General features: G+C 37.5%; 1 protein-coding gene across 2 annotated transcripts in view; it reads left to right on the plus strand.

Moving 5' to 3' along the window:
* map4k1 (mitogen-activated protein kinase kinase kinase kinase 1) overlaps positions 1-19,641 on the plus strand; it is a 55,435-nt gene that overhangs the window by 14,550 nt on the left and 21,244 nt on the right. For both annotated transcript variants that reach the window (XM_014995523.2, XM_014995521.2), the window contains exon 2: positions 17,584-17,641. In XM_014995523.2, the coding sequence (XP_014851009.1) occupies positions 17,632-17,641 (10 nt within the window). In that variant the 5' untranslated portion in view covers positions 17,584-17,631. The remainder of the gene's footprint in view (positions 1-17,583; positions 17,642-19,641) is intronic.

The following is a 19,641-nucleotide window of genomic DNA, read 5'->3' on the forward strand; positions in this document are numbered from 1 at the left end:
CATCAAAAAATATCTGATTTGTGCCACCTCCATATAGAAAACTAAATATAAAGCATAACCAATAGTTTTTTAAAGCGTCTGCAGTCAGAACGGTCATGTCGCATTTTATCCGACATGATGCTGCATCAGGAGACGCCAAACAGTAAATCTGGACGTAAACAGTTCCAGAAATGTATAATTATGATATTACTAATGGTAGAACTCAGTTAAATATTTTAATCAGATTAATTTCAGGATCTGTAATTAATAATATACAATTTAATCAGAAACAGTATTTACAAAATAAGCAATATTTTCAATAAAAAACCTTTTTGTTGCTAAATTATTGAATAAATAGACTTATGAGCTCAATAATAAAGATTTTATTGTTTTTAATCTTCAGGTTACTGGAGAAAAGTTCAGCTTTAGTGTCAGAAACTGACCATTCATGGAGCTTCTTTAGAAAAGTGGGCTGTGGGCGTTAGCATTAGCAACATGTTTAGCATTGAGATGTTATTTTAGGCTTGAACAGCTCTGCTGATAGGCTAACTCCCGTTAGCACAACTTGAACACAACAGTCTTTTCCAGGGTCCAATCAGATCGTTTTGAAGCAAAAGCAGAGGCTTTGTCGTTCATCACCGTTAGCGTCAGATTTATGGGCGTACCGGAAACGGACACATACGAAAGTTCCCCCTGGAACCTTTGTTTTTAAAAATAACACGCAAAAAACGCACTAAAATGTTTAACTAATTTAAATGTCATGAATTAATTGAAATGACCACGTTACCAAATACTGGCCCTACCAAATACTCACTTCTTACTTTTTTTCTTTCTCATATGTTGCATACAAATGAACATGTAGAAATATTGTGCATGTGATTAATTTGGTATTGAAGTTTATAAAAGCATCAGAAATGTAAGAAGTGTTGTTAGAGCAGCTTGGTGCTCATCACCGTTAGACGGATCCTTCTGCCTCCATTTTGATGTTTTCAGTTCAGGTTTTATGTCAGATGCGTCTCGTCGTTTAAAGTCAGATTCAGCTGGATGCGTTTCAACTCAGTGCTGTCAGATTCAGTTTGTAATGTCGTTTTAAGAGGTTATCCATCTTTGCGCTCATTTGTTTCTATAGTGACAGAAAGAGTGATGTCAAAGAAAGTTATCACTCCCCCACTGCTTTCCTACGGTTTGATCTGAACCTGAACCAGGCAGCCAACTAGTCAGATTCCACCGTTGGCGTCACAGCTGTCACATCGTCTGACCCCCGCCTACACACGCCCCGCTGCAGCAATGACGCAATAATGACGTCTTAATCTCAGTTTGCCGTGGAGATGGTTCACTCACTGTGGGGTGATTGGAAATTACATCACAGTGGGATTAACCTGACCACTTGGGTTCTCTTCGTTTGTTTTCACACCTGATGGTCCGGTAGACTCAGTTCTACCTGGGTTCAAGTAGAATCTCTTTCACACTGATGCCGAGTCAAACCAGCCAAACCCTTTGAGCTACCTGTTCCCCTCCTGGCCTGTGGGGGCGCTGCATGAAGAACCACTGAAGGGAATGACACAGAAACCTCTGAAGACACTGAGAGCAACTTTATTCCTCATGAAATCTAAACAAAAATGGAGTAGCGTCAGATTTTAGCAGTTGGAGGATTCTCTTTTGTCTTTGGTAAAAACACGACTAATTTCTCCAGCTAGCGTTAGACTAGCTCATCTGTTGTGGTTGCATGTACCCAGAATGCTGTGGGCTGCAGTCCACTTCCTGCTTTTGGAGTGGTCTTGGCGTTCTCATACGACTTGGTGGATCAGAGTTTGCTTTTTTTGGTCAATTACTCATTCACTCCTCCACAAACAAACCAGGCTTTGACTAGACACATGGACTGGAGTTGGATTCAAGCAGACTGAACTGGTGTGAATGGATTCTGAGATCATGGTCTATACCTGCTTATCCTTGCTAGTGCCTATATGTCAATGGGCTGGGATTCAAACACTGAGAGCATTAAAGTTTAACTACCAGATGGTCAGTCGATTCTTTATTATGAAAGAAAAAAAAAACGGTGACATTACAGTGAAGTAAAGCACCAGGTCGTGATGCAGCGGGTCACTGTGAATCCACACCATTGATCTCTGTGTACACACACTGTTCTGGAGAAGACAGCTTCAAAAGTGACACGAAGATCCACTAAATCTCATTTATTTTCTCACTTTTAGGTTCAAGTAAAGTGAATCGCTGCCATGAATGACAAAATAACAAACTCTGCTACAACAGCTTATGGAAACCCAGCCACTTTCATAAAGTTGAAACCATTAAGGCTGCAGGCTGGCTGCCAAAGCCTATTAACCTACTAATTACCCAGCTCACCTGGCCTACTCACTGTTATACTCGGTTTTAATCTAGAACAGGAAAAAGTAAAATAAATAAAATACAAAATGTTGACTGTTTAAAAATAAAGTTATGAAAACTTGTTTTAGTTTTTCAGCAGAGTACCTGCCAGTAAAAATACCAGACCTGGTGATAAGTGGGGTTTTCTGCTGACTGACTGGAGGAACTGGAGTTTATGGTATGCACCCAGTCAACATTTCTCTGGCTGGAAAACGCTCTGACCACATAAAGCTTCCTCTACGTGTCTGTCTCTCTGCACTGTATAAACCTGCTAAACTAGTTGTACAGCGTCACAGTTCATGTGCAGTTTCTGTAATCTGATCCCACACTGGGGGATGAATCGAGTCCAGATTAACTTATACTTTATAGATTTATGTTTTATGTTACGTTAATTCACCAAGGATATCTATCACACTGCAAAAACACAAAATATTACCAAGTGTTTTTATCTAGTCTTCAACTGGAAATAGCTTAGCTTGAATTAAGACAAAACTAATTCAAGCTAATGTTGGGGGGGGGAAAAGAGGCAGATTATTTCACTTGAAAAATGGGAGAAATATCTGGTTACCAGTATAATAATCTGCCAATGGAACTTTTTCATCAATACTAAGGATTTATTTACTTAGCACAAGCTCCTATGTGTTAAATATCTTCAATACTAGTGAAAAAATCTGATGAGAACTAGGATATGGTTGCTAGGAGACGGCCTGGACTGGACAGCGGTTGCTAGGCAACGGTGTAGTGGCCATTGAACGTGAAATAAATGTAATAATCGGCCAGTGAAACTAGTGCTTTTTTGTCAATATTAAGGAATTATTTACTTTTGCTGTGAAGTTACTGTAAGTTAGTTTTATCTTGTTTAAAATGGGTTAGGATATTTCTACTAGAAACCAGACCGAAAATACTTTAGATTTTGAGGTTTTGCAGTGCACCTTTTATAGCAGCAGGTCGTCTATTTTTACGTTTTATTGTAGTTATCTCCTCGAGACAGCTCAGGTATGCAAGGTGTGGAGTATGTATGAGCAGTCAGTATCTTTGAAACAGGATCAGGAGTCTACTGAGCTAATTTTAGCTTTGCTTCAATAGAAGGAGATGCTTGGCTACCTTACTTGTTCAGATTAGATTTCCAGATTAGCGATGCAGCCAATGAAAACACCAGCCGGGTTGTGACCTGCCTTGTCTCTTTGTGTTTTCTCTCTTTCTCTCTGTCACATTGTTACGTCTTCAGGACAGAAAATCTTTAGGAATTATCTCTGGAGAATAAAACACAGAGTTCCTGTTGAGAGGTGAAGATTAGAGTCTAATGTTGATTTAAAGCAGAGATAAAATGTGAAATTGACTTTTTTGAGCTATATATCATGAGCTTTACACCTCCTGTTATTCCTTTCTTCAGAAACATACCTGGAGTGTTGCTTTAACTCTCTCTTGCATGTTTGAGAAATCCTCTGGGAAACGCCTGCTCATACAAAGCTCCGCCCATTTACACAAAGCTCCGCCCATTATTTAGTGTAAACAGGATTTTAAAATGTCAGGATTGTTGACAGTTGCACGTTCTCAGCCATTTTTATGTTAAAATGAGCAACAACACAACATGCCACTGGTTTATTGAAGTTATTAAGATTATTAAACTTCCAGAAAAATGTTGAAATCAAGGCTAAAAACCCACCTGTTTAGATTTGCTTCTGATTTACTGGAAGATTGATCAACATATTTGCCTGATGATTGGACAAAATGTAACATTTTTTGCTTGATTTATGGTTGGTTACTGTTTTATGCTTTCATGGCGTAAAACACTTTAAAATTAATGTGCTATACAATTAAACTTGATGTAAGTTGAATAATTTATTGATTTACCAAGCTGAAAACCATTTTGGTACCAATTTAGTGCAATCTTCAGTATCAGGATTAGACAAATTTGATCCATCAATAAAAATCTGTTTATGTTGAACCTGCATGGTACCATTTGTGTATTTCAGGGTTGTTGTTCCTAAATCTTGGGAATATTGCCATTATCTGTAAGCTGAATTGAACTAAGGCTGTAATTAACGATTATTTTAGAAATCAGTTAATCTACGAATTATTCTGATGATCAATTAATTGTTTTTAAAATACCACATTCTACAGATTTTTCATTTATCCACTTAAGCCTTTTTATACGATATTAGAAATATATTAAAAGATGCAAAATAAACAAATACTTTTTTTTAAAAATAAGAAAATAAACATTTTATTACCTACAATGCAATAACAGGTGAAGCTACTTGAGGAGCTATGGCTAAACCCCATGTTTTTATCTTAAATGAAAAATCTGTATGTTTTTTGTGCAGTTTTGGCTTAATTGCTGCTCGGAATATGTTGTTTTATCATCAAATTGCTTTTTTTGTAGGCCTTATATTTCAGTTAACTATTAGTAGATTACTAAATTAGTAGTAATCTAATGAACTGATTTGAACTGAACGACCACATCGATGTCTACAGCCAATGTCATCGCTGCAGGATGCTTTCTGAACAGTAGGGGTCAGTGTGGAGGAAGCAATGCTACTAAACAACAACAGAAGAAGAACTGTGCTGGGCATTTATCGCATCGTTTATCATTTACTGTGACAAACTTCTTATCATGTTAAGAACTTTAATATATTTTTGTCTTGATAAATTACAAATAATGATGAAGTTATTTTTACTATTTTTATTTTTTTTTACTATTTTTTCCACTTTGTTCCACTGATATTTATCCATGAATAAATATCAGTAGATTGGAAAATATGATGAATGCAGTTCATTTAGTGATATAAATAACTTCCTTAAGTAAGTTGTGTCCTGAAGAAGCTGATTTCAAAAAGGAATGTTCTTCAAGAATACTGTTTGTAGCAACATAATGCTGTGCCTAAAAACCAGGAATAAATCGTTTGTCATCATTTTTACCTCAATAGCACCACAAATTATTGCGATAAAGTTCTAAGTGAACCAGTATTGCTTTAAAGTAAGTAAACCTGGCTGCTTTGAAGGAGAGACGAAGTGATTTTCGCCGTATGAAACATCGGTCCGTTGAATCACGGCCCAACCTGCCGCCTTTTGGGAACTGACTCAGATTTGACAGAGCGCAGCTTCACATCTTGCCATGTCAGGATCTTCCTCTTACAGAAACGACCTGACTCTCCTTATCTGATGTGGCTTGTTCTACTAAGCTGCTCTACAAGGCGCTGCAGGCTGTAGTTTCAGGCGCAGAGCCGTGCAGCGGCTGCAGCCTGCACCTGGTGTATGCACGACCTCAGAAGCAAAATGAAGAAGTGAGACACAGGAGCAGAAAGCAACACAAGAAGATCTGCCTGAGAGACACAATAACCGTGTCAGGTTTCTGCTGAAACAGTGCGGTCTGGTGCATGTGTGTTCATGTGTGTGCATGTGTGTGTGTGTGTGTGTGTGTGTGTGTGTGTGTTCACAATAAGACTTTCTTGAATTTTTTTGGTTTGGATTTATCTTTAACCCAAAAAGAGGAAGAGAGACAACTTTTGATGCTGAGAACTTCAAACAAATTGCAGACAAATGCTGCCAATAGCCATAACTGGCATCTGTGTTGGGTGTGTGTGTGTGTGTGTGTGTGTGTGCGTGCGTGTGTGTGTGTGTGTGTGTGTGTGTGTGTGTGTGTGTGTGTGTGTGTGTGTGTGTGTGCGCGTGTTCCTTCCCCTCCTTCTTTTTTTATGAATCACCATGAGAAGAATACCATACAGTAAAATATCAGGTTTTGAAAGGGCACTTATGGTGCAAAATTCACATTTTGTGTGTTTTTGTACATCATTTGTGTTTCAGCTGCTTGTAAGAAAACACCCGGCTGGTTTTTGGCAATAATTTAATGTTTTTTGTGTCTGGAAAATGAGTCGCATCATTTATCACATATAAAAGTTTACCGGAATGTAACGTTACAACTCAGCAGTTGTACCCGTTACCTAGCAATCCCAGCAGAACCCAGCCCGTTACCCAGCAACCACATCTGGGTTCCAGGGCGTTTGGTCAGCTGGTTTTACCACTGTGTGCGCTGTACAATGGCTGCTGGAAAAGACGAGCATTTATTTGTTGACTTGCCATCCAGAAACCACTTGCTGCATTTGTGTTAGTTGTGCAGGAGGCTCCACTTCTGCTTTTCAAAGATGTATGGTTGTATAGTTGTGCATCTGTTTACAGCCATTGTCATGGGTTGGAGGGGCGTGGCCATCAGCGGCTTTTTTGGATTTAAAGCGACAGAGGCCCTAAAACAACTCAAAATAGCAGGCTGAAATCTCTTTATTGAAGAATGATTTTGTGCAAAAAATACAATGAAGATGATTTGTATAGGACATAGGCCTATCATAGCCTGTTCAACGAAGCATAGTTAAAGTTAGAAACAGAGATTTTTAGTTCCATTTAACTGGATTCCAATCTTTTCAAACAAGAGGTCACTTGGCCATTTATTCAAACATTTAGCAGTAAAAATGAAAATGTTGCTCATTTTGTTGATTTATATAGTTTTCATTTAAAATGTGATTAATGACTCAACAGAAATAACTGATCGTTAGGACAGGAAAGCTTAAAAAACATATAGATTTGTATTCTGGATTGTATTATGGTGTTGGAGTGCAGGTGGTGAAAAAGGTGCAAAGGTTGGTTTGAAAAAACCTCAGCAGAGGAAGCGCTTCCTCAAGAGGCTGAGGCGAGCAAGAATCCCCCTCTGCATCCTGATGCATCACATCTTGATACAGTAACTGCAGCATGACTGACAGGAAGACGACACTGTGTGGTGAGACCTGGTGAGAAAGTTGTTGGGGTCTTACTCCACTTTTCAGACTGTGTTTTCAAAGACAGATGCTTGATGAAAGAGAGCACCGTGAGGTTTCCCCTGGACTGTTTAATCTCCTGCCTTCTGCTAGAAAACGGCGCTGATTTGACTGAAGAACCTCCAGACAGTAGCACTGCTCACTATATATATATATATATATATATATATATATATATATATATATATATATATATATATATATATATATATATATATATATATATATATATATATATATGTATGCTGTGGGGATGTAATTTATTCTTTCTTGTGCCAACATGTGTTGAAACTCCAACAGGAAGATCACTTTTCCAAATCAACATAGAAACCCAAATTAGTTCAAACAGCCTAATTCATGGAGACGTGTTCTGTGTTCTGGAGCATTTGGGCAAAATGACAGTAGCTGCATTTGGAGGAAGTAGAAGGGGGTGAATTTGTAAGCCTAACTGAAGTACGGGGGAGGTAGCATCATGATGTGGGGGTGTAACTTGAGTAAGTCACAAAATAAATTGCATCATGTGGAAAGAACGTCGAGTACTGAATCAACATCAAACGACGCCAGACAGAAAGTTCAAGATTGCACATAAATTGCTCCAGATGGACTGAGACCTCAAAGAGATGCAAAATGGATCAAAGTCATGCAGATCTGAAAAGACGCTTCAGATCTGACCCAGTTTCACTGGTTCTGTCCGGAGGAATGGACCAGAACTTCAGCAAACTGTTGAGAAGCTCCATGAATGACGCTTCAGAGGCTAAAGAAAATTTTTTAAAAGTATATTATTGTGGCATTTAGCAAATAGAAAAACATTTGCTTGCTTCATTCAAACATTTTGCATAAAAATAAATAGTTTTTACCATTTCAATTAAAAATGAACCTGAGTCATTTCACTTTGATAATGTTGGCTCCGTTGGTAAAAAGATGTGTCTCTACTGAGGAATAATAATCCTGCATCGCAGGGATGAGACTCGTAGTCTGGATTAGGACTGTAACGATCAAGCAGATTAATCAATTAATTCAGTAATTGATTAATCATTAACAGAAACATGCAGGTCATTTACTGAAAGAGCAACATACTGCAAAAACTACAAAATTTATGGGGTTTTTTCACATTTAAGGTAAGAAATAAACCTTTTCAAATCTAAGTCTGTTCTTCCAAAACTGCTTTGTTTTCAAGAAATGATCAATCATTCATTAAATGAATGCTGCTGCTGCATTTCAGGGAACAAAATGTGATGTTTTCCTATTTAAAAAGGGAATTGAGTTGAAGTTATTTTCATCTTTTTACTGTATTTCTAATATTTTATAGAAAGCTGATTACAAAAATTCTGCAGAATGTGGAAATTTCTTAACCGATTGTCAAAATAATTGATTACTAACAAAATTGTTAGTTGCAGTTCTACAATGAGATAAAATCAGTTTCACCAACTGAGACCACTTACAGACATTTATTTACTCGTTGCAAACTGAAGTTGTCACTTCAATTTTAGCAACTTCCTGGTTAAATATGAAATGATAAAGAAAGAAAATGGGTGTTTTAAGCTTTTTCAGAAGACAGTTTGCAAATATGGCCGCCCTTAGAAAACATAAATCACAATAGACACAATAGATACTTCTGATAGAATATGCAATAGTTTCACTGACCTGAGCAGAGAAAAGTCTTTAGCTGCTCAGCTTCTCATTGCTAGCTAAGCTAGGTAGGTGGAATCAACTGACTCACTCTCTCACTGGTTGCCTAGCAACCAGCAGCTTGCGCAGCAGCAGTTCAAAGTTTTCCTGCTGCGCCTCATAACTGCTTCAAAATAAAAAAAAACAACGGCATGGAGCGAAAACTGGATGAAACAGGAAAAGTCACCTTGGCAGTATTTCATATATTTTAAACATAAAACTTATCAATAATTATCGATATCGACTGATATGAAACATTTATATCGTGATATGTTTTTCAGCCACATTGCCCAGCAGAGATTCCTCCTGTGTGGCGATAGTTTTTATTTCTGTCGTTGAACTTGGGTGGTAGAAGAGGCGCGTTATCATCCCACTGCTGAGCGAAACGATCAGGCTTGATCAGTTTGAGGGTTCATTGATATTTAAAATAAGGGTAAGTCTGGAAGATAAGAGATAAATGTGGTTGAGAGTTGGGTGTGTGGTTTTATAAACAGTCATAGCAGCAGAAAAGGAAAGCGGAGGAAAGCAAACCTTTCACTTCTGTGCTTTTAGGTTTTACGCTGTTCTAAAAAATGAAGGGAAATGGAGTAAAAACTAAGTACACCCCTGCTGTTCCGATAGAAAGTATCGGCTAGATGCTGTTCATTAAATGCACTTTCACTGTAACCAATGCCAAGGTGAGAAAACATCAACAAAGACTTTAGAAAAGAACATTTACTGGAGTTGGAGTAAAGTAGACCAAACAAGGCTGGAGTGAATTCACACCAAAAACAAAGTTTCTAAATGCTGTAAAACTGCATTCGTCCTTCCACTGCTAAAAGGAGAAATGAATAATCACAGGCTCAAATCTAAATTATATATCCTGGAGAAATAGTTTTTTAGATTTAATTACATTTTAAAGCCTCTTCACTCAGGTTTTAGGAAGCAGCACAGACTGCTACTGCTGCTCTGAAGGTTTCTAACAATGTGCTTCAAAGCTTTGGATTCAAAAAGATTTGTTCTTTCTTTGTTTATCGACTTATCTAGAGCATGTGGTCTCTGTTTTTTATTAAGTATCAAACAAGCTGCCTGTTGGTGTAAGTTCCACCTGTCTTTGGGTCAAAAAGGTGTACCTCAAGGCTCAGTCTTGGAGTCGCTTTTGTTCCAATCACTTCTGATCTGTGTGCAAACGTGTCGAATGCCTTCTGACATTTTAATGCAGATGATTGTGTAGATTGGTCTCTGGTCTGCTTGGCGTTCAGACCTGCATTCGAACCAAACCAGAGTTCACTTCAACCGAACCGAGACCGAGGTTTGGACCAGAGTTCGATTAGCATTCACACCTCACCAAACGGACCGGACTTTCTACGGAAACGGACTGGAGTTTGTGTTCTTGTGAACACACTGTTAGTTTGTTCACACATAAATATTTCACATATAAATGACGGCATAGACTGAGTTTTTTTTTTACACCTGTGACGTAATTTGAATACATTTAGAACCTGGTACCCCGTTACATGATGTGTAGTTTCATGTTGTGTTGGTGGCACTCACACACTCACACCCACCACCGTGTTATGTTGAATTTCCTGTGGACTTCATGTGATGGTTGTGCTTGCAGCACTTTGTCCCCTGTGACCTTTCTGCCGCAGAGGGTCAAATCTTTGTGATTAGTAGTGAAAGGAAGCGGCCGGGACTCGCTTCCTCATTCTCCGTCTGCGTTTCTGTTCCATCGTAAAAACCGGCGTCGTTCAGCGAGCTTTAGTGAAAAACCAGAGCATGTCGGTGTTTCATCATCACACCGGTCAGTGGAAGGAGCCCGGCTCCCCGCAGAGTAAACAGGCTGCGGGCTGGAAACGTTTGGTGGAAATGTCAGCTGTGACATTTACCTGCTGTGTTTGTTTGCTGCTCGTCTTTCCCCTCCTTGACCTCTTTGGTCTGCCTGCCACTGACTCTTCTTCATTTCAACACTTTTTCCGTTGTAGCTGCTGGTGTCACCTCAGCAGTTCTGCCTCAGTGAACGGGTTCCAGGCCGGTCACAAGGACCAATAAGTCAATCAATCGCTTGATAAATGGAAACGAGTTCAATCATTTCAATTTGCATGATTTGTTGTTTCTCACTTCCCACCGAAAACTGGATGATAAAAATCTTCAGTTTGGTGTTTTGGTCTCAACTAGCTTCTTTGTTTGTTCTCTTTTATTTGTTGTTTCTGTTGTTTTGTTTGATTATTTTGTATATTTAAAATTCTTCCAGTTCAAGTGTTAAAGTTTATTCATATTTGAGAATGTGTTCTTACATTATATTACTTAAAAATGATATTATTGTTTATCACAATAACTTCTGGGACAATTGATCGTCAACCAGCTGGTTCTCTTTAAGGTGGGAGGTTTCCAAAATGTGGCGGGAGGGCCTTTTGTGGCCCCAGGAGTTGCTTTGTGTGGTCGCATAGTCACATTTTAGGAATGGTTCCTCTGTAGGAGACTATCAATGACAAGTTTCTTAAATTGAAAATAGAAAATTTTAGGTGCAAAGCAGGTGTTTTTATTTTATTATTTGTGTTGCTTTCAATTTAATGTCAGTGGGGCCACAAACCTTCAGCGACTTTTTACTCAAAACAGATTTAATCACATCCAATAATTTAAATCGGATACATGCTGTTAATGGCTTTCAAGTCAGTTGCTGGGAATAAAATAAAAATAATTTTATTGTACAACTTTAAGACTACCTTTTTGACCTTTGTAGTTAAAATGCTGAGGATGCAAAAATAAAAGAATTTATTATAAAAATATGTTGGATTTTAATTGAATAAATAAATAAGTTGTGATTTTGGCTCACGGAGCAGAAAGTTTACACATCACTGCTTTTCAGCTTCCCAGAAGTTACCTGGCTTCTTTGAACACGTCGTGCGGCTCGCTTTTAATCAGAATTATTGTGCAAGAACGCTCAACAACAAAGCTCTGCACAGATATACATGCAATCTGCTCTGTAATGGTAAGTGACTAAAATTTCCCAGAAACACAGATCAGATCGATGCTCAGGTTCAGCGTAACTTCCAGCTTCTCCAAATTCACACACAAAAAAGCATTTTCTGTCAAGTTCAGCCCAACTCTGATCATATGAGATATGATGGACTGAAGTGATTTTACATGAGAACTCCTGATCCAGATAATTTCTAACATCTTAGTTACATTCTGCAGATATTCACTGCAAAAACACAAAATCTTACCAACTATTTTCAGTCTAGTTTTTCACATAAATGCTCTTAAAATAGTGCACTAGTTCCACTTTTAGATAATTTCACTTATAAAAAGACATTTTTCCCATGTTTAAGTGGAATAATCTGCCAAGGGAAGTAGAACTGTTTCATCAATATTGTTAACTTAAAACAAGCTCCCATGTCTTACTTTATTGGTCTCAGGTTGTCATTCACAATGACAGGGGTGTCAAACTCCAGTCCTCAAGGGCCGCTGTCCTGCAGTGTTTAGATGTGCCACAGGTAAAAAACAGTGGAATGAAATGGCTTAATTACCTCCTCCCTGTGTAGATCAGTTCTCCTGAGCCTTGCTAATGACCTAATTATTCTTTTCAGGTGTGGTGCAGCAGAGGCACATCTAAAAGTTGCAGGACAGAGGCCCTTGAGGACTGGAGTTTGACACCCCTGTCACTAGAGGACCCAAATTTGGGTCCTCTAGTGACAGACAGGTTAAGTTAGTTTTGTCCTATTTCAAGTGCACTGCGGTATTTGCTCTCGAAACTAGATTGAGAGTACTTGATAAGATCTTTTGTTTTTGCAGTGTTTCCAGATAGAGTGGCTCTTGGACCAAAGAGTTTGGAAATATGAGATTTTTTTAAATTGTGAAGCTATGTTTCATAATGAATCACTGTGTGTTTGATGTTTTTGTTGAGGCTCAGATATACGGCTAAGGCCAAAATTATTCATACCCAAGCAGTAAAATACACAATCGGATCATATCTGCTGTTCGCATTTCTGGTGATTCTTGGGATTTAAAAATTATCAGGTTAAAAAGCTTCAGCTATTTGATTGTTGTGAGGCTGAAGCAAATCTTCTCTTTGATGGTTTAGATAATTTATTTAGCGTTGTTATGAGTGATGATGCTGTGAACAGGAAGGAGCTAAAGTACCAGTCAGTGTTGCAGCAAAACTCGGGAAGCCTCTGACTGAAGAATGTTGCTGTCATGACATGCTAACAGCTGGATAGCCAAACGGAGACGATTTTCCACAGAAACATGTCCTGGATGACAGGGATGATTCAATTCGATTCCAAATAAACTTTTGATTTAAAACTATTATCATTTTTGATTTCCAGGAGTTTTTAGCCATTTGTCTTTGTAGTTATTTAATGAAGAATTGTAAAAAATGTGCAGAATTCCTCACCATGGTGGATAAAGGATCCCTAAACCAGATAGAGGAAGTAGACCAGTGGAAGTAAAATAACCACATTGCTCTCCCAGCGCATTTTTGATTAAAACCACAAACGTCTGACCAATCACACAACTCTTTGCACAGCTTCGCTGTAGCTACTCTGTAGCTTCGCCGTAGCTACGCTGTAGCTATGCTTTAGCTATGCTGTAGCTTCACTGTAGCTACGCTGTAGCTTCGTTGTAGCTATGCTATAGCTTCACTATAGCTACGCTGTAGCTTCACCGTAGCTACGCTCTGGCTTCACTGTGGCTTCGCCGTACCTACGTCGTAGCTTCGCTGTAGCTTCACCGTAGCTACACCATAGCTGTAGCTACGCCGTAGCTTCGCTGTAGCTTCACCGTAGCTATGCCGTAGCTACGCTGTAGCTTCATTCTCTGCATTTGTTAAAACCAAAATGAGTGCAAATGTTTTCCTTCAACCAGTTGAATCTCTCTGTCTTCATTTCTTTGTTTTGTTGCTTTCTGCACATGGCTACGTTCCTGTACCGTCTCCATGGCGACGCCAGGAGTTTCCTCATAGCTACAAAATGGGGGCCAACAGACTGAATTTGTTTAATTTTTTTTAAATCGATCTTGAAACATTTTATATTGATTTTGAATCATAGTAAACCGGCCTGTCCATTTTGTTTACAGAGACTTCATGATTAATTTCATTTATTGTTTCTGTTGTTTTGTTTGTTTTGGATATATATCAATAAAATGTCTTCCAGTTAAATATTCATTAGAATTGAAGGTTTATTGATCTTTGATAAATTGTTCTTGCATTATTATCATTATACTACTTGGAAATGGTCTGAAAATTACAGTGTTATTGTTTATCATAATAACTTCTGGAACAATTTATCATCCAGCAAAATTTGCTATCATGACAGCAATAGTAGTAAATGAGAATTGTAATTCTTATATAAAACCATTTTTATCACTCCCCTAGTTGTTGGAAAGCTCTGCTAATCCACATAATTTGCTTTTTCCACTCCTCTTTAAATCTTTGTCTGGTTTTCTGTTTAGACAGATGTTGGAGTAGAAAGATCCTGTTTCAGCTTCTTTTCAGCTCCTCTTATTCACTTTTTTACCTTGGAAATATATTTAATTTATTTGTCACCAAATCTACCACAGTGTTGAGCTTAAATAATTAGGAAACTATTTTTATAATCCATGCAGCTCTTTGTGATATACATTGCAATGGTAATAAATTTGTGATCCTCCAGTTTTTCATCTCTTTCATTTTTTTATTTTATTCACCTGATAATTTGGAATCATTCATGTAATAAATACATGAATGATTACATGAATACAGTAAATCCTGAATTAAAACAAGCAGAAAAGTTTTTTCATTTTGTTGGTCTGCTGTTGTGGCATTTTATTTCTTTTGCTACATACAGAGATAAAACCTTGTTTTATCCCAAATAGATTGTATATAATCTGTATGTTTCTCCTCTCATTTCAGAAACATTTTGTGTCAGTTTAAGTTTGATGGGAAACAAATCAAACCCAAAGAGTGAGGCAGCACTGAAGCTGAGCTAAGGTTAAATGATGTAAATGTTTCTGATGCAGTTTATTGTGAACCCCCCACTGCAACCAAACCACAACAACTTTCCATGTTAATGTCAGAGTAACGCTTAAAGCGGACAAACAACTAAACAACTGCAGCTTCCATTGCATCAAAACGCCGCCAATTTTCCGACTAATCAAGCTCATCATGCGGAGCTGGCCGCTGCTCCTGCCGAGTCTCTGAAATGTTCCACGTTCTCTTTATAAATAACATCATAAAATGAATTTAACTCAGCCTGCTGACAAAGGTTTTTTACCATGATGTAAAGGTTACGGTTCAAGTGGCAAAATGAATGTGAAGACTGGAGTTGCTCAGTTGATTCAGGTTGAATTTCTTGTTTTGACGATGATGTTTATGCTCTTTTCAACACTTTTACTGTGTCTGTTACTTTGGAGAAACGTGAGCTTTAAATGCCATGAGTGCCATGAGTGGTGTTTTGAAAACTCCCTCTCTGTGTTTCCGTTTCACTCTGTGCAACTTGCCCTGCCCTAACTGGCTGGCTCCGTACGCAGATGACTGTTTTCTATTTAAGGAGTTACAATGTGAATCGGTGTTTCCTTTGCTTGTTGTGGGAGGGCTGCTCTGCCATGTGTGAAATGTGTAGTTATTTCTGCTTTATGCACCCACTTTAAGTGGAAATTCATTGCTAATTTAAACTGTCTAACTCTTTTTCTTGTGATATCTGTTGTTCTGGTTTTAGGTTTACTGTCAACCTAAAACCTAAAGCAGGGGTGGGGAATCCAGGTCCTCGAGGGCCGGTGTTCTGCAAGTCTTAGATGTCTCCCTGGTTCAACATGCTTCAATTAAACAACTGAATCACCTCCTCAGTACAGTGAAGTACACAGTCCTGCTAATGACCTCATTATTTGACTCAGATGTGTTGAAGTAGAGACACATCTAAAGATTGCAGGACACCGGCCCTCGAGGCCTGAAGTTTCCCACCTCTGACCTAAAGGCATTAGTGGGTAGCAGATTCCGATGGAAGCAGATTCCGATGGTAGCAGATTCCGATGGTGCTCCATTATTTAAACAAAAATTCTAATCAAGTTTTTTTTATTTATTTGTTTTTAAAGGGACAGTGCAACTAAATATTTCATCAGTTAGCTGATGAAACGTACACAGAGCGTTACCCTTTTTGATACAAGTAAACTGAATTAAAAATTCATAACAGATAAAGAAGTACTAGAAAATTTCAAGTGAAATGCATAAAAACACATATCTACATCAAATTGTCATTGTTCTCAGTGTTGTTCTTTCAGCCAGTGGTTTGATTTATAGAGAAAAGCCTCAAGTCTGGCATTTACTTTAAGGTCTAACACCCGACAACGAAGTATTAGGGCTCATGAACGGGAAAATTTCTGCTCAAAAACTTGGAAATTTCTATATTTATTTCATTTATTTACAAGAAAAAACATTATGATTCTTTGATGTTGAAAATTTGTGAATTTGCAACACAACCAGGATAATTTTAATGATTAAAGCCATAATATATTATATAAATCTGAGATATTCTCTGAGAGTATAAAGTACACGTGTCAAACTTGATGCCCTCAGGCCAAATCTGACCCACTGTAGCTATTTCTGTGGCCCCAGAACTTCAAGATAACATATTATTTTATCAGTCAAATGAAATCAGTTATTTATATAATGCCACGGGACATCAATGTGAAAGAATGTGCAGAAAATATCTCCTAAATCAGCAATCTTCATGATCCAAAAAGCCATTTGCACCTTCAGTCCAGCTGAACAAACTCAAGCTACTAATGTTACACAACCTGCAGAAAAAAATACAATATCTAAAATTACTAGAGGAACCTCCAGTTTGCTTCTAATTTTAGGTTTTAAAATTAATTAAAACATAAAATCTTCACAAAAAAGAGGATGTAGATATTTGTGGAACGTTATGCAAAACCAGTACAGACTGTACTTTCCAACATAATGATGAGAAAAATAGATCTAAGATAATATTGAGGATACTTTTGCTGTCATTTTTTTGTAAAAGTTAAATAAGAAACCTGCCTTTGTTTTTATTTCTACATCAGTTGGTTCAGTTACAGGGACCCATTGTGGGAGGTCCAACAGAGCCACTGGTTGCAGAGCCTGTTGGAAATGTATTTCCTCGAAGACCTCTGGGAAAATGTCTGACTTTAGTTTTAATATCTAAAATTTATGTCTTTATTCAAGGAAAACTGTCATTTTTTCCTCATAAATTTCTGACTTTTTGACATCAAAAACATCCAAGTTGTTTGGTGGACGTTTACTCCTGATTATTTCTTTTTCGTTCGTCTACAATGTTCAGGTTTTTCTTGTCGTTCATTAACATCTGTTGGCGGAAGATTTTTCTGGCAAAACAAAAGAGAGAAAATTATTTAATTTAAATTTCTTTTTTTATCGCTGTGACAATCCTGCAAAGAGAAGTAACACCACCCTGTGTCACACCTTTAAAGGTCATAGTATGCATGTGTTTGACTATATGTATGCATGAGCGCTTGCTATAAGTGTGTGTGTGTGTGTGTGTGTGTGTGTGTGTGTGCGTGCGTGCGTGCGTGTGTGTGTGTGTGTGTGTGCGCGTGTGTGTGTGTGTGCGTGTGCGTGTGTGTGTAATGCCACAGAGTAGACGTTGTGGGCTGTTTGTTGCACTCCACAGATCTGGACTGCAAACCTGCACATTAAACTCTGCAGTTGCACAAGGAAACTCAGTGACATCAATGAGCTCTGCTGTCATAAGCCTCAGGTTACAGTGAATAATATTTCTGTTTGGATTCTTTTCAGGCCCGCAACAAGCAGAATGGAGAGCTGGCAGCTATTAAAGTTATCAAGATGGAGCCAGGTAAGAATTTTTCTCTGAACGTAATCACCTCCACTGTTTGATATGATCTAAAAATCTGTTTCTTTGTAACAACTTTTTAGTGTAATTAATGTTTTGCATTTGCTTGTTGGCAGGGAAGGTACTGCGTCTTTAAGAAAACTTGAATTATGTTGCAGCTTAACCTACATAAAAACCTCAATTAAACTCAGTGCAATTAGTTTCTTTTCTCAGTTTAGTTCAAATAGAAACGCTGTAGCACCTTCAAACCTTAGACAATGTTTGATTGCTTTGATTCTCTTATTGAGACAGAAATATGAACCAAACTGCATCTTCAAAATGCCCAAAAACAACCAGAGCCCCCGCAGTTGCATCACTTTTCTGCCGAGTGCGTCTCAGACGGTCGTCTGAGTGGAAAAACTCAACATGGCTGCCAGCGTCACTCATTTCGTCTGAGATTCTTGTAAACTGCCAAAAAATATCCAGAATAAAACTTTAAATCTGGATCCAAATTTATTTTATTGGTATTTTTTCAAACCTTTTATTCTGTTTTTTAAAGTTACACAGTGAAAAATTAGCAGCAATAATTCAGATTATTGAGTTAAAGAAAAAAAGTCTTAAGGTTCATTTTTCAAATTATTGTTGCATATTTCAGTTTCTGTCCTTTACTCTTCTTTTTTTCTGCCAGTTTTTTTCCACATCTCTTTATTACTTTTATCTCCTTGTGAATCTAACTGGTCAGAAATATTATTAGCATTCAGACTGACTGCAAGGCACTGGAAAGATATTAGCTTGCTAAATGTAGCATCTCACAGGTGTTTTGCCATGTTGCACACAATTAATTGTGATTAATCAATTACTGAAGTAATTGTCAACTAATTTAGTAACTGATTAATTGATAACTGGAGTATACAAACTAAAAAAATCTATTATGCAAAAGAATTGTACAAAATATCTAAAATATATTCCTGAAGTCGCAGTTTTAGCTTCACCTGCTTCAAATTCAATAAAAAAAAAAAAAATCTGTTAATAGAAGAAATAATCCGCCCTTCACTGTGTTTATGTTTAGTCCAGCCGAAAGAGCTGAGATTTTCACTTGTTGTTAGAAGTGATTTTAGTTTCATATAGATTCTTTGCTACAAATAATCACTACATAAATGCTTTGTTGTTGAATTTTAGGCATTTTTAATGTTTTTTCCAATATTGTTTAAAAAGGCTTAAGAGGTTAAATGAAAAATCTGCAGAATTTGACAATAGATTTATCTGATGAATCGATTAATCATCAGAATAATCGATTAATCATCAGAATAATCGATTAATCATCAGAATAATCGATTAATCATCAGAATAATTGATTAATCATCAGAATAATCACTATCAACACTAAAATAATTGTTAGCTGCAGTTAATAAAGTGATAAAAATTGTATGTTGACTTATTGTGCAGCTTTAGGACAAACATTCAGTCTGTCTTTAAGTACTTGAGGCTCCTTGTCTCTCAAAAGTTGTTTTAATTTTTTGTTTTTGCTTCATCTAAAAATTTCTCAGTCCTTGTTAGAACTGTTTTTGTCTTTATTTTAACCGTTTGCATCACCAAATAGTTCATTTCTGTTTGTGTTAGCTTGTAGCAACATAGTTTAAATTCATCATATTTTAACTCTACTATTATGGTTGAAGGTTATAAATGTGTGGAAAAAGGTAAATATCAGCTGTGCAAAGTGCCTTTTTCCCATCATGCACTGCATTTGGATAAAATACAGTTTAAATTGTGAGGATCTCTTTGAATCAGAGGATAAATCTGCTGCTGGTTTTAATGGGGAAGTCGACTGAATTCACAGCAGTTTGTGTGTGAACGTCGGCCGATCGTTCTGACAGACACTCAGCCAAACATCAGTCAGACGCAACCGACACAAGAGTTTTTGTTTTGGTTGCATCACCCATATTTAAAAACTGAAAACTGTCTCCAGTTCTTGGTCATGTGGATAAAAAGGCCAAATCTGCTTCATAAATAAAGATTTGAGGTGA

This window comes from Poecilia mexicana, unplaced genomic scaffold (assembly GCF_051168715.1).
Source record: "Poecilia mexicana isolate PSO_F unplaced genomic scaffold, ASM5116871v1 scaffold_13, whole genome shotgun sequence".
NCBI lineage: Eukaryota > Metazoa > Chordata > Actinopteri > Cyprinodontiformes > Poeciliidae > Poecilia > Poecilia mexicana.